Source organism: Gadus morhua, chromosome 13, assembly GCF_902167405.1.
Source record: "Gadus morhua chromosome 13, gadMor3.0, whole genome shotgun sequence".
Taxonomy (NCBI): domain Eukaryota; kingdom Metazoa; phylum Chordata; class Actinopteri; order Gadiformes; family Gadidae; genus Gadus; species Gadus morhua.
In genome coordinates, this window is record NC_044060.1 from 18,891,808 (window position 1) to 18,905,502 (window position 13,695).

Here is a 13,695-nt window from a genome sequence, read left to right on the forward strand (position 1 = left end):
AATTTTGCGAACGTGGGGTCAGCAGAAATATGAATGACGACCAGTTAAACGTTGACAATCTGCCTCTTCTGACATCACTAGTTGGCGTGTCCTCCTAGATGTATGCTGGATAGATCAGTCTACCAGCCTACCCAGTGGACGGAAGCAAACGTCGCTCATCTATCCAGCTCACATCTAGGTGGACACACCCAATAGTGATGTCAGAAGACGCAGACTTTCAAATGGCTTGTAACTGCTAATCACACTCCCACCTGGTGGTATAATATGTCCCCTTTTAATGTAAAAAAGAAAACACACAATACAACCAATCATTCTCCCGTGCTCTCTTTCTAGCTGACAGCAGCCCAAAGCCCGCCCCCGGCTGCTCTCTCTCCTCTGTAATTGGTTCAGGGGTTTTGAAGGACGTGGATCTCCGAAGAGACGGACCTGAGGCTGCCAACAATCTTCTCAACATTCTTTCAGGTCTGCCTGTTTGTCTGTCTGTCTGTCTGTCTACCTGCCTGTCTCCTCCGCCTGTCTGTTGTAATGAACCATAATTAATACTCCGTTGTTAGCACTCTATCTCTGACGGAGCTCCCTTTCTCAGCTGCTCCAGAGAAGGCGGAGGTTACCTCGCCTTTCGCCCTTGTCGTGATGTATTGCTTCAACTCGCAACGCACTGGCAAACAGCTTTCTCACAAGAATACAACCCCTACATAATTGAGCCCCGAGAGTTTCTCAAGAGAGAATAATTGTGCATGCTTTGGGAATGCTCTTCTACAATAAATCACACAATAAATCTCGAGTGGTCAATTCCCTTCTCACTAATTAACGCGTAGGGAACACTTAAATCCTACAGCATCTACCTGTATGGCTCCGTATGTCTGTCTCGCGCCCCACCTCTAGTTGGCCCTACTGGGGCTAACAACAAACCACCCTTGACCCCAATCATCAAAGGACACCTTTTACAAAAACCCAACCAGTGGGATTTATTTACAGAAACATATAGGGGTGTGACGAGATCTCGTGCGACGAGATCTCGCGAGATTAAACTCGACGATATTACCCGTCGCGTTAAAGATCTGTCTCGCGAGATTTGTGAGCTATCCAAACTTCTATTTGTGGCCTGTAGGGGCAGTAATGCGCCTTTGCTACGTCTAGCCTGCCAGAACCTTACGGAGGAGAAGGAGGGGAAGCAGGGGAAGCAGCCATAGGCAACCAGAATGACGTCGGAAAATACCCGTATTACCGTCGAAGATGCCCCCGCCACTTTTAAATCCTTTGTTTGGCAACATTTTGGGTACCCGGCGGAAATGATGAATGGCAGTAGAGTGACTGATAAGACACGGACAATACCAAGTTGTCAGTGACATACTTGGTCAGACTCTGTTTGCACTATTTGCACTCTGTATTGATGGATTAGAACTTTGATTTGGTTTCGCAGATAATATTGCACTTTAATTAAATTTATTTTAGTCCAACTTTTATAAATTGTAGTTTTAGTTTCAATTTCATGCATGTAAAGAGTTATAATAAAACATTTCAAAATGCTTGTGCAACTCGGTTAAATGAAAGTCTGTTGGTCCAGTCATATATTTTGTCATTGTAGTTTTCTTAAAATCTCGTCTCGTCTCGTTCTTGTGAACCAAATGTCTCGTCTCGTCTCGTCTCGTGAGCTTAGTGTATCGTCACACCCCTAGAAACATATGAAAAGGACATGACATTAAGATATACAACAAACTCCAAAACATAAAGACAAGAAAAGACAAATCCCAGAGAGGCGGCTCGACCAGCCAGCAGTCCCATGACCAAAAGCATCCCCCATGGGAAGGGGAATCTGTCGCTCCCAACCCCAGTCTTGATGAGCGGTTCAGGTGCTGCTAATCAGCTCCACTGATGCAGCAAACACAGAAAGTAAGCCCCCTTCTGAGGCTGGAGTGTGCACTTTTAACTCGACGGTGCCCCTGCACCTCCCAAAGACCATCGCACGGCCACGGCAAGGCCAGTGGGGTGAAGAGGGGCGTAACAGTCTACCTGTGTGTCAGGTTTGTCTTGTCTATAGTGGTTGACACACCGAAATGTTGACTTTTGGTCCCGTCTCGGGTATTTGGCGGATTTCGAATCGCCCCTTCCTGCTTCAGAATGGCTGGCTTTGGGCATTCACAAACCTGTCCTTAAAACAACACTAAACGTCCGTTTTCAGAAAAGTGCAGCTCACCGAGTGGTTAGTTGTGTTCGTTGTTGTTCCTAATCAAGTATCGTAGCAAAACACGGTTTCTGTGTTCGTATTTTTCAAATCTATGGATTTACAAAATGCCAAATGAAACACAACGGAAACTGTATCTCGCTACGATACTTGATGAAAAAAAAAAAATGAGGATGTCTGCATTGCCGAGTGAGGGCGTAGACTCTAAACTCTCCCCAGGCAATGCAGTCATCCTGAATTTAAAGTTGTAAATCCAGGTCTGCTGTGCTTCCTTTGGAAAGTTTTTATTTTACTTTATTTGAAAAGAAGAAGGAATAATGCCTCAGATTGCACTTTATTTTGATTTGATTTTATGTGGACTTTTTTTTTTATATTTACTATGCTTATAGGAAGCAGGTTTCTTACCAAATTTTTCACTTTATTTGGTTTTACACATTTGAAGATTTGTTTAAAGTCACATTTGTCTTGTTATCTTTTTTGTTGTTGTTGATCCGAAAATGATCTGACCTGTTACTCAAAAACCGTGACACGATCCGAACCGTGAGTTTTGTGATCCGTTGCACCGGCCTAGTGCATACTGTAATAGAATAACCTTATTGGTTGATATTAGGGATGAGTCGGTCGCGACCGATTCGTTCACAACGAACGAATCCCGAACGTGAACGACAAGAACTGCTTCCCCAAAACAAGAAGAACTGGTTCTTTGATTCTTTTTTTTTTAACATAAAACAAAAATATGGTCACGTAAATAAAATATACAAACGAACAGAGCTTCGTCTCCCCGCGACTTATATTGATTGAGTCTACAACGTTCTCAAAGATTCAGCCAATGAGAGAAAGCAATGGTGTTGCCATGGCACCTGGGTAAACAAATGACAAGGCGGTACCGTCGAATGGGTCATACCATTCGACGTGGGGCCACTCATATATCCCCCTACATTTCCGAAAATAGAATTGAGAATAGATTTTGGAAATGCGTTTATCCAATAAACAGATGGAGGCATCTGTTTATTGGATAAACGCATTTCCCAATCCCAGGAGTCTTTGCTCCATTCTACGTCAATTCAAGAACAAACAAAGAAATTAAACTGCAGTTCGTATTTTTTATTTATGACGATGAAAGTTCTGTAATGCCTGAATAATGACGAATTAAATGTAAAGTAAAATACAATTATACATATAAAACCATGAATGACATATAGAGAGTAAGCAAGTGGTATAAATATTGGTGGGACGTTTGGTTATACTAAATAGTATATCTTGTCAATTTTCTTGGGGGGTAGAGCCTAGATGTCGCTTAAATTATGCTCAGGGCCGTCTCACGGGGGGGGGGGGGGGGGGGTAAAAACGAATCAAAACGAACGAATCAAACAAACGAATGGTTATAGTGAACAGAACTGAAAGAACTAGTTCCCGGAAAAGAATCATTTTGTCCATCCCTAGTTGATATAGACATGTGTATACTGACGTAGAAGAATCTTAATGGTTGATATGGATGTATACTGACACAGAAGAACGTTATTGGTTGATGTGGATTGTATATACTGACAAAGAAGAAGATTATTGTTTGATATAGATTGTATATACTGACACAGAGGAAAGTTTTTGGTTGATATGGATATGTGTTTATTGACGTAGAAATACCTTGTTGGTTATTACGGATATGTGCATACTGTAATAGAATAACCTAATTGGTTGGTAAAATTTACTTTTACAGTCCAGGGAGTCTTAAAACCCAAATGTTTCTAAGGTTTTGTTGATGGGACTTCACCTCAGAATGTATTTGGATCGTAGAAAAAAAATTCATGTGGATTTCGTTAACTTGGCAGGTACCATTTTAATGATGCATCTGTAGAAGCCTTCTTGAACGGATTCTATCATTTTTTTCAGGTCTCAACCAACACAGTGAAGCAGCCATTCAGAGTGGTGCAGAAGAGGAAGCGCGTGACAGGCTTGCTGGCAGGCTGGGTCTGCCCGACAGCGGTGACCTGGACCTCCGGAAACACCAGGAACTGGAGGTGAGCTTTCGATCCCTGTCATTAACCCATTGTCCTTCAGCTGCAGAATGCATTTGAATAGATTTGACTGGCAGTCAAAAATATGTGTGTGTGTGTGTGCCTGTATCCAGGTGCAGACTGGTGGAAGTGTGAGCAGCATGGAGGGCTTCAGCCCGGGCTCCCACACTGGGGAGTTGACTCCTCAAGCAGCGGCCCAGGAAGAGGAAGAGAAAGAGAGGAGGGGAGGAGGAGACAAAGAACACCTTATCCCTTGGGTTCTCATCCCCATTACAGGTCAGACTCTCTAACCGTCCTTCTTCTATACATCCGTCAGGCTGTCTATATGTCTGTCTGCCTGTTAGACGTGTTGAGGTCTGGCTCTCCACCAGCTGAGATGGTTAAATGGGTGTCTGTTAATGTGTCCTCAGGTGTCTGTTGTGACAAGTACAGCCAGCAACAGGTGCATACCCCCCGGGACCCCCGCCTCTCGCAAACGGCCAGGGACCCCAGCAACTCCACTGGGGCCCCTAGCACTGTTCCCCCCTCTTCCCCTGAGCTCTCCATCCCTACCTCCCCCCCTCCTTCAACCCCCCCAGGACCTTTCACCACCTGTCCCTTTAACGAGCTCCAGACTGGCTCTGTCGAGGTCCAATTACCGCCCCCCGCCCCCTGGCAACCGGCAGGTAAGAGGGTGTGTCTGTCTGTCTGTCTGTCTGTGTGTCAGGTCTCGTGTTTGTAAATATGAAATAGTATTTGATAATACTGAATCAAATCGATTAACACAATGATCAATTTACAGCTGATTATTCTGATCAATAGTTTCCTCCCACTAGTTGTGTGATTTTTACTTTTCAACTAGGCACGGGCGTCAGTTTGTTTTGAATTGTGCTGGGGACAGAGACGCATTCGGAAGTGCATTTTCAGAAGTGCTGTTTACAATGAGGATGCACTCTTTTTTCTCTTTAGTGCATGTAATGAAAGGTTCTGAAAGACGGCATACCCATGTAGCTAATTACTAAGGAATAAAATGTATACAAAATCTGTCTGGCACGTTTTATGAAGAAAACGTTTCCAAAAAGTATTGGACATATGACCCACTATAATCTGCTCCATGTATCCAATGTTAACAATGTGACATGACATGGCTAAGCTACCAACATAAACAAGAGGAGCTAGGAAAGGAAATGAACTGCGTATTCAAGTTCAGAAGGGGCAAACCCCTACAAAAGTCGTCAAGATTGATTAAGAAAAAAATATTTTTTGCACAGCTGAACGCTGTATCACATGAGCTTGCTTTTCTCAATACACAACACGCATTCCATCCAATCTAGCCTACATCAGGCATTCTGACCAAAACTCATAGACCCCCCCCACCCCACAATTATTTCAGAAATCAAGCAAAGCAAGAATGACCAAAAGTCACTTTGTGTCAACAAGAGACTGACTCGACCGACTATCAATTGCAAGTTAAAACAGCCGACCACTTGAGTGCAAAAACCACAAAGGACCTCGCCACAGCACCAGCAAATCTTATGCAATTAATATCACGTCTTACCTTTATTTATGTGGCAGTGGTCTGCAGATGCATCCCGTGGTGTAGCCTACCACATCATTTAGTTCAACAGGTTATCGTTCTGATACTGTCCATGGTACTAGCAACCTGCTCTGGTGCTTTTTACCTATGTATTAAGGCTTAAATGACTTGATTGTCTGATGCCTCATCATTGCATCCCAGCCAAAGAGTATTGGTATTATTAGTACTGGCTACGCTACGTAGCGTTGATCAGCATAGAAATTGTTCGCCAAAGTCGTCGATGTCGCTTAGCAACCGAATACGCTGGGGTTGATAAATTACCGGACTGCGGAGTGATACAGATTACGCCAATCAGAGGCAAAAAATCCACTTTCCTTGACAGCGGTCAAATATGCTGGACGTGAGCATTGAGAAGAGCCGTGTTATAAACAAATAATTGACAGCTGAACGTTGGGAAGGCCCATGAAAGTGAATGGAGCAGTCTACAGCATTGAGAAGAGCCGTGTAATAATCCATAATAATTCAACTCGAGATTTTTTTTTATTTTTTTTATTATGACGTTCCCACAAACGACACTCATATGTTTGACACTATAAACTGCTTGGGAACACTAACGATGATAAAGCCCAAAATAAGGGAAGGAATTGGCCTATAGAACATTGTATCAGGTTTCTATCTTGATCCTGGGCTCATATACAGTATGTCTATGTTTGACTCAATTCTAGCACTCAGATCAATTTAAAACACCACTTAAAAGAATCTACAAATCTATTCACATAAACATGGTTTGTACCAAATGAAAGCAGAGGAAACCTTCCTTTCAACTCAATAAACACATGATTTTGAAGTGGGCCAAGTTTGGTTTTCATAACTTCATGAATTACGTCAGTGTCAACAAAGAAAACGCTACGCTAAATCAAACTAGTGCACAACTTCCCTCATAGGGGAAGTGTCTGACCATTGCTTGGATTCACTCCAAATCGTGAGACTTATCTCTTAACCCCACTTGACTAGGGCTGAACGATTTGGGGAAATAATCGAATTGTGATTATTTCAACCAATATTGCGATTCAGTATGTGATTTTTCTTTGTAAATTTCCTAATGTTCTGTTTATTCACTAAAAAAGCAATAAATCATTCTATAGTATGACCAACACAACATTGGAAGCAGTCAACATATAAACTGCTCTTTCCTTTTGGCCAGGGCTATGTGCTGAGATGAATTGATGCACAAATTGATGTTAGAACATCTTTATTTAACTATTTTATTGTAGAAGAAAAAAATTATGAATCTTACCGTTCTCCAGTCAGTTAGAGTAACAAATCACAAAAAATCGTAGCCTATGCAATGGACAAATCTTGTTCTATTACATTAAGATGCAAATTGTATTAATCGTTCAGCCTTAGACGTGACACGCCCTGGTGATTCTCTGGGAAAGGGGGTCAGTGGGGTGAGTGTTGAAGCTTGGGCTGTGAACAGCTATTTAGGCCGCTTGCAGCTACAATTTAGAAATGGGTTTCCTCCCTTCAGACAAGACCCTCAAAACCCCTTTTTGGTGAACATCCCTAATTTCAACCAATCATATGTGGCTAGCTCAGGAACCTAGCACGGCGGGCAAGCACAGCTGTTGCGCCTATTGTAAAATCTAAGTTTGGGGATCAATAATCCTCTGGCTTCTCCTCCCTAACGTTTGAATATGTGCTATAGTATCCGTGTAGATGACACGTCCCTTTCTCCGGCAGGTGTTGCCAGCCAGAACATGGATACAACCCCTTTTTTTGCGGAGACCACGCAAACTCCTTCTCCGTACAACTCTCCACAGCACAAGGAGGTGGTGGAGCAAAGAGAGGAAATGGCACTGTTGGAGGAGGAGGTGAAGGAGGAGGAGGAGGAGGAGGAGGTGAGGATGGAATCATCAAAACACGAGAGGGAGGAGCCCAGAGCCCCGGCCGTCGCCTCCCCTTCCCCTGCTCCCCTTCTCCTCGAGGACGTGGACGGTATTGTGATGGAGAACCTGGGAGTATTTTCCTTGGGCATACAGCACCTCCTGCAGGAGGTGAACATCACCTGCAGCGCCCGGCCTCACACACTGCGCACACACCCCAGGCATCGCACAGTTTCTACGGAGCACAAACCATCGACAGCACGCACACACTCTGTAGAACACAGCCCATCCACAGCGTTTGCACGGTCTGTAGAACGCACGCCCTCAACAGAACCCACCCCCCCTGCAGCACCTAGCAGGAGGCTCGCAGGCTTTTCTCAGTACGTGTCATTATTCAGCACCAGCACGCCGATCCAAGAATTTGTTTGCTCTCTGAGGAACGACATGAGCAGCTTACTGCAAGACACTCAGGCTACAGGTACTGATAGCCTGGCTAACTCTAGCCTGGCTGAAGACAGCAGGACTGAAACCAATGTGACACTAGCTAGCAGTATCTCTGACTTCTTGGCCGGAATGCGAGCTAGTGCTAACGACGGTAGTGGTAGCATTTGCAGTAGCTCAGAACCCCTTGGTCACAACGTGATGTCATCTGGGAAGGAGGTGGAGTCTGGACGCAGTGGGTCAGGCTTCAGCACTCCTCTCCTCCAGCCCCTCACAGAACACCCTCCACCCTGTGAAGCCCCTCCCCAGCCCCTGCTGGGACCCACACAACCCTCCTGGTGTCCCCAGCAACCGCCTGGGTTGCTTGGCAACAGCAGCAGTACCATCGGCAGCAGTCTGGTGGATGCAGACGGTGAAGGGAGTCTGTCTGTGCTAAGAGACAGACCCTGCCCTGACCCTGTCCCAGAGCCTGACCCTATCCCTGACCCTGACTCGGGCCTGGGCCTGTGCCAGGCTCCCCCGCCAGGAGCCATCAGCTCCCTGATCAGCCAACTGCAGCCAGAGGTGTTCAGCAATCTTGTCGAGATCATCAAGGACGTGAAGAGGAACTCGGTCCAGTTCTACGTACACAACTCTGAGCCAGAAGACCTGCTCTACGACCAAATCAGGGTGGGTATACCTCTCCACCAAACACTACTTCACACCTCTACATCTCTCTCAGGATTCCTCTGCAGCTTTGTTCCTCTACACTACACCTTGCTATCATCATACCTTTCTATCATTATGCCTCTCAGGGATTCCCACAGCACTTTACAGCAGCTTTACCCCCTTCCCCCCCCCCCCCCCATTCTGACGGCAAACCCCAACACCTTAACTAACACATTTTCTGCGGGAAACCCTGCCTCTATTGCTCAAAACCTAATGCTTCTACGCCTTTCTATCACTATACTTCTACAGCTCAGAACCTCATAAATCTACAGCAATTAACTATCTCCAGCGCTACTTCTGTGTGTCAACCACATGAAGGTGTCTCTCTACTAGTACTCATTTTTACATCTATGCTTTTAGTTATTTGGAATATTCTTGTATTGGTGTGGGTGTGGGTAGGTGGGTGCAGGGGCTGGCGGGATGATGGCCTACAGAAGACGGGTACACTGTGCCATCGCTGTAGCCTGTAGCCTCATGAGAGCCTCTTGATCACATTCTGTTTCTCTATGCATATCATTCTGGCCTCTAGCCTGGTGAAAGCCTTTTTCTTATGATTGTAACTGTATTATGGGACCAATCAGTGCTACGGGAGTTTCTGTTCTTGATCAACAACAAGTGCCGCAGAATGCTTTCTACTCTTGGCGAGCATGATGGTGAAAGTTATCAGCATCGTCTGGGCTATGGTTAACTAGGAGCCTATGGGAAATGGGAGAAAAAAGGGCAGAAAAACAAGACTACAGGCTGGTTTTATGATCACCAGAGGTCAAGACTATATTTGATGTCCACTGTCGATGCTGAAGGGAAAGCCCTTTATGGCAGGTCCCCACGAATGGTATAATAATGGAGGGAATTAGACGCTGGATTGAAACAGGGGACCACAGAGAGGGTAAGTAGTTTACTGACAGCCTAGCTCAAGAAAGACTAGCAAGACCCAACACATTGCCTTGTGGTAGATCTGAAAACGTATTACCACTAGCTAACATGGATTGATTAAGGCGTAAACAAACGACAACGCTGGGATAGGGAACGCTGAGCTAGCTCAACAGATCCTTCCTCCTCCTCTCCATGAACCCACTCTGCTAGAGTACAGGGGGATCAATATGTCTGACCTGCAAAAGATCTGATCGATTCCATCAGTGCATCTCCAGTCAGGAGCCTCCGAAGTTATTTTTTACGAGCACATCAGTTACTAACCCACATGCTCCCTTTATGATGTCAATCCTTTTTGTTCAATTGTTTGTTTTCTGTTGTATAGGGCAATGAGCAGGGCAATGCACCATGGCCTGTCGTACCATGCCCAGGGGGTGCTGCCTGGGCCCCTTGCCCGCCTGGTTCCTGGCCTGGGCCCCCATCTCCCCGGCGGCCTGGGGGGAAGCGAACCGGGGTCTGCTGTGAGACGTGCCATAAGCCTGAAGGGGAGACCATGTTGTTTTTGCAGCGGGATCTCCTGATTGGCAAAACAGGCGTTTGCCCCACTTGTATTGTGACAGTTGGAGGGAAGAAGTGGGATATGTTCTTGGGGGCCATCCCAGGGCCAATCACTTGGGGCGAGGGAGTCCACGAGCCAGGGGACTTTCCCGAACCTTGCATCAAGGGTTTTCTTATCGGTGCGTCTGAGGAGCCCAACCCCATGCAGTGGCGGAGGATGCAGGGTATTAGCAAGGACGTTCAAAGGGGGGAGATATGCAGGTGGTATGTTACTGATGAGCGAGGTGGCGGCATAGAACAGGGCTGGGTCAGGGTTGGCGGACAGCTCAGTCTGGTTCTGAGCAGGAACTGGAGAGGAGCTAGGTTACCCTCAGCATTCTCTCGTGATCCTTTTACCTTGGTGCTGAAAAAGAAAACTTCTCCGAGACCCCGTCGGGAAAATAGGGGCACGGTTGGGGAGCCAAAAAGGGGCAACAAGGATGAGCCACGACGTGGTCATGACAAGAGGAATATCAGTCATGACAGAGCGGAACGGGGGGCCATGGAGAGCAAAAGGAAGCTGCCCAAACCTCGGCAGACCCCTACACGGTATACCCATTCCCCCAGTGGCAAGGCAACCACAGACACTGATAGGAAGAAAAAAAGAAGAAGGAAGTAGTACGTTTCAGTGGGCTTGCCATAATGACCACATCCCAGAATGACCTGAGTTATGAACCAACACAGCCCGATCCGATTGGACTTGGAGACCCCTTTTTGTGTCCCCTTCTGTCTTGAGTTTGATATGGCTCCTACCCTGCCTGAGAGATTCAACTTAAGAGCCAACTAGCTCGATTGACCCTGGCATCCCTGTTCGGTTTCAACCTCTGGTCCTTACCATCGCAGCACCTATGGTCAAGTCTCAACCTATATCCTGATTTCAATGCACTCTCCCCTCACAAACTCTCCGCAACACACTGTCTCACTACACTTCACGTCAAACTCTGAGGTCCACTGGCCAACACCTTCTAACTGTTCCTCCAAATCCTCTTAAAACGGGATTGTGCCTTTGGGGCGGTGGCACCCAGACTTGTATTCGATTTCGACTCTACGGACATTGGTTAAAATGCACTTAAAGGGGACCTATTATGCTTTTTCGACTTTTATGACCTATAAACGTTTTTATAATGATTGAGTCTTGTTTAACCATACTAAAGTGTCAAATAATGACGTACATGCATTTAGACGTATTCCCTGCTGACAGTCTGGGGCGGCTGTGCAGAGCGCTAAACACTCGGGACAACTTTGCGATTCACTTGTTCACATTTCTGGAAAATCATCTACCTAGAGGCACTCCTGCCACGCCCCCATATGCCTGGTCAAATCTGCCCGCGCGCGCGCTTCAAGGAAGGTAACCAATCACAACGGAGTTCGGTTGGCAGGAGGGGGGCGAGGGGGCGGAGAAGGATGAAACCGAGCGTCGACAGAGAATGCTGAAAGCGCCCAGATGAGAGTTTCCCGAAAATCTACATCGTTTTTTGTGCTGTGATTCGTGTCAGGTTGCGCTATAGGAGTCATTAATAAGAAATGAAGTACAGAAAAGTAGTATAATAGGTCCTTTTTTAAGAGATATTTTTAGACCTTTGTGGAAAAAATCTACTTTGGTTCAGCTTTGGGGTTTTCTTGGATTACGGTTACGGAAACACAATATTCCCATGTATGGGATTGATGTCTAAATATAAAGGGGAACAAACAGGGAAGCTTTTCCTGGCCCCCGGACAAGACAGTTACAGAAAAGAGTTGTATTTCTGTGTCACTTTAGGTTATTTGTCTTTATCTCTTCAACTGGTTTTATTTGTAATAAAACAACTGGATGTTCTTATTTTGGACAGCCACACCCTGTGTATAGTTTTTATTTATTCTATCTACTTTGTTATCTTGTATGTGTGGTGAGAGACAGCCTATGGGGAGGGAGTCTATAGGGATAAAGAGCCAGCATCACAGCCGTCTAGACCAGGGACGTACAGAAGGTAATTAGGGTGCGGTGTCTGGCCTCTGGTTATGGGAAACAGATTTTAAACGGGCATAAGGTATACTTTGCTTCAATGTCCTCAGATGCAGAATGACACGTCACGGGCTGTAAATAGTTGAAGGCCTGTGTGCTGCATAACGTTGTACACACAAGACTCGATAGAACAATCGCTTACAGTGTGTGTGTGTGTGTGTGTGTGTGTTCTAGGAGTATCTGCTCTCCCAGGGACATGTAGAACAAAGTCCGGTGACCTTTCTGGAACAAGAGGGTCCAGGAGAGCGGTTCCTGGTGGTGATCCAGAACAAGGACATCTCTGCCCACATCCACAAGGTAACCCCCACACCTGGACCCCCGTGACACACACCTGGACACACCAACACCTCCATTCACCTGTCACACACATGACTACACCTGCTCACACCTAGACACCTGTCGAACACAAGTAGGCCTTTCACAAATGCACTGTAAGCCGGACATGCTCTGGATAATGCCCGGAGGGGCATTGTGTGTGAACGCAAATGTCAGAATCCGCCCGTTTTGGAGTTTACCCTGCCAGGCCCCTAGTGTAAAGTCTAGAGGATTCAGTACGAGCGAGCGGGCGCGTTGCTGATGTTTTGATGCCGTTTCCATCATGCGCCTTGAGCGTAAACGGGCGAGTTTCACGCAAGTGTACCTGCTTCATACTTAATTCTTCTTGCGTCTATTTTGGATTCAAACTTTTCCACTCTTCTGTTGATATTGCGGACACGTCTGATTGCATGCAGTGTTTATCACACCGCAAAGAGGGTCAGCCTGACAGAGTTGGAAGCCTCACCCACGTCTTCCACTGCAAACCAGGTCCTGCCTCCTACATGCTCCACCCAGGCACCACCCTTCGCCTAACGTATACAGAGTATCTCTGCTATGTGTGAACACGTCTGATGCAGCCTATCTCGGGTTGTGTGTTGCATGAAAAGGGAAACACTTGATCATCTCCGGACCTGGCTCTATGAAGTTATTTTCGGAGTTCATGTATCAAAGGCCTAGTGGTGACACCTGTCCTGCACCTCATACCACAGGTCCCAGGGCTTGTGTCTTTGAAGAGGCGGGACTGTGTCCAGTTTGTGGGTGTCGACTCTCTGGACGACCTGAGGAACGGCAGTTACAACGAGCTCTTTGTATCTGGAGGCTGCATTGTCTCCGACGAGTTTGTCCTAAATCCCCACTTCATCACTCATGGTAACACACGTGTACACACACACACACGCTACACAAACGTTTCACAAACAGGTCTACTCTAGTCCTCTAACACTGTGTGTGTGTGTGTGTGTGTGTGTGTGTGTGTGTGTGTGTGTGTGTGTGTGTGTGTGTGTGTGTGTGTGTGTGTGTGTGCAGAGCGTTTGGATGCTCTCCTCATGTTCCTGGAGGAACAGAGCTCAGCTGAAGGCGTGTGGCGGTGGAGGATCCACTGCAAGACTCACAAGAACCTCAAACAGCAGGCCAGGTACCTTAATGCTAGTGCAGTTATG

General features: G+C 46.3%; 1 protein-coding gene across 3 annotated transcripts in view; it reads left to right on the top strand.

Annotated features, from left to right (window-relative positions):
* Nucleotides 1-13,695, top strand: part of tasora (transcription activation suppressor a) — a 28,029-nt gene that overhangs the window by 10,172 nt on the left and 4,162 nt on the right. For 2 of the 3 annotated variants that reach the window (XM_030375864.1, XM_030375863.1), the window contains exons 17-24: nucleotides 334-462; nucleotides 4,076-4,203; nucleotides 4,314-4,476; nucleotides 4,611-4,865; nucleotides 7,460-8,712; nucleotides 12,395-12,517; nucleotides 13,246-13,405; nucleotides 13,562-13,670. In XM_030375864.1, the coding sequence (XP_030231724.1) occupies nucleotides 334-462; nucleotides 4,076-4,203; nucleotides 4,314-4,476; nucleotides 4,611-4,865; nucleotides 7,460-8,712; nucleotides 12,395-12,517; nucleotides 13,246-13,405; nucleotides 13,562-13,670 (2,320 nt within the window). Of the gene's footprint in view, nucleotides 1-333; nucleotides 463-4,075; nucleotides 4,204-4,313; nucleotides 4,477-4,610; nucleotides 4,866-7,459; nucleotides 8,713-10,006; nucleotides 11,415-12,394; nucleotides 12,518-13,245; nucleotides 13,406-13,561; nucleotides 13,671-13,695 lie in introns of those variants that run through there. The other variant, XM_030375865.1, reaches the window with a different exon arrangement.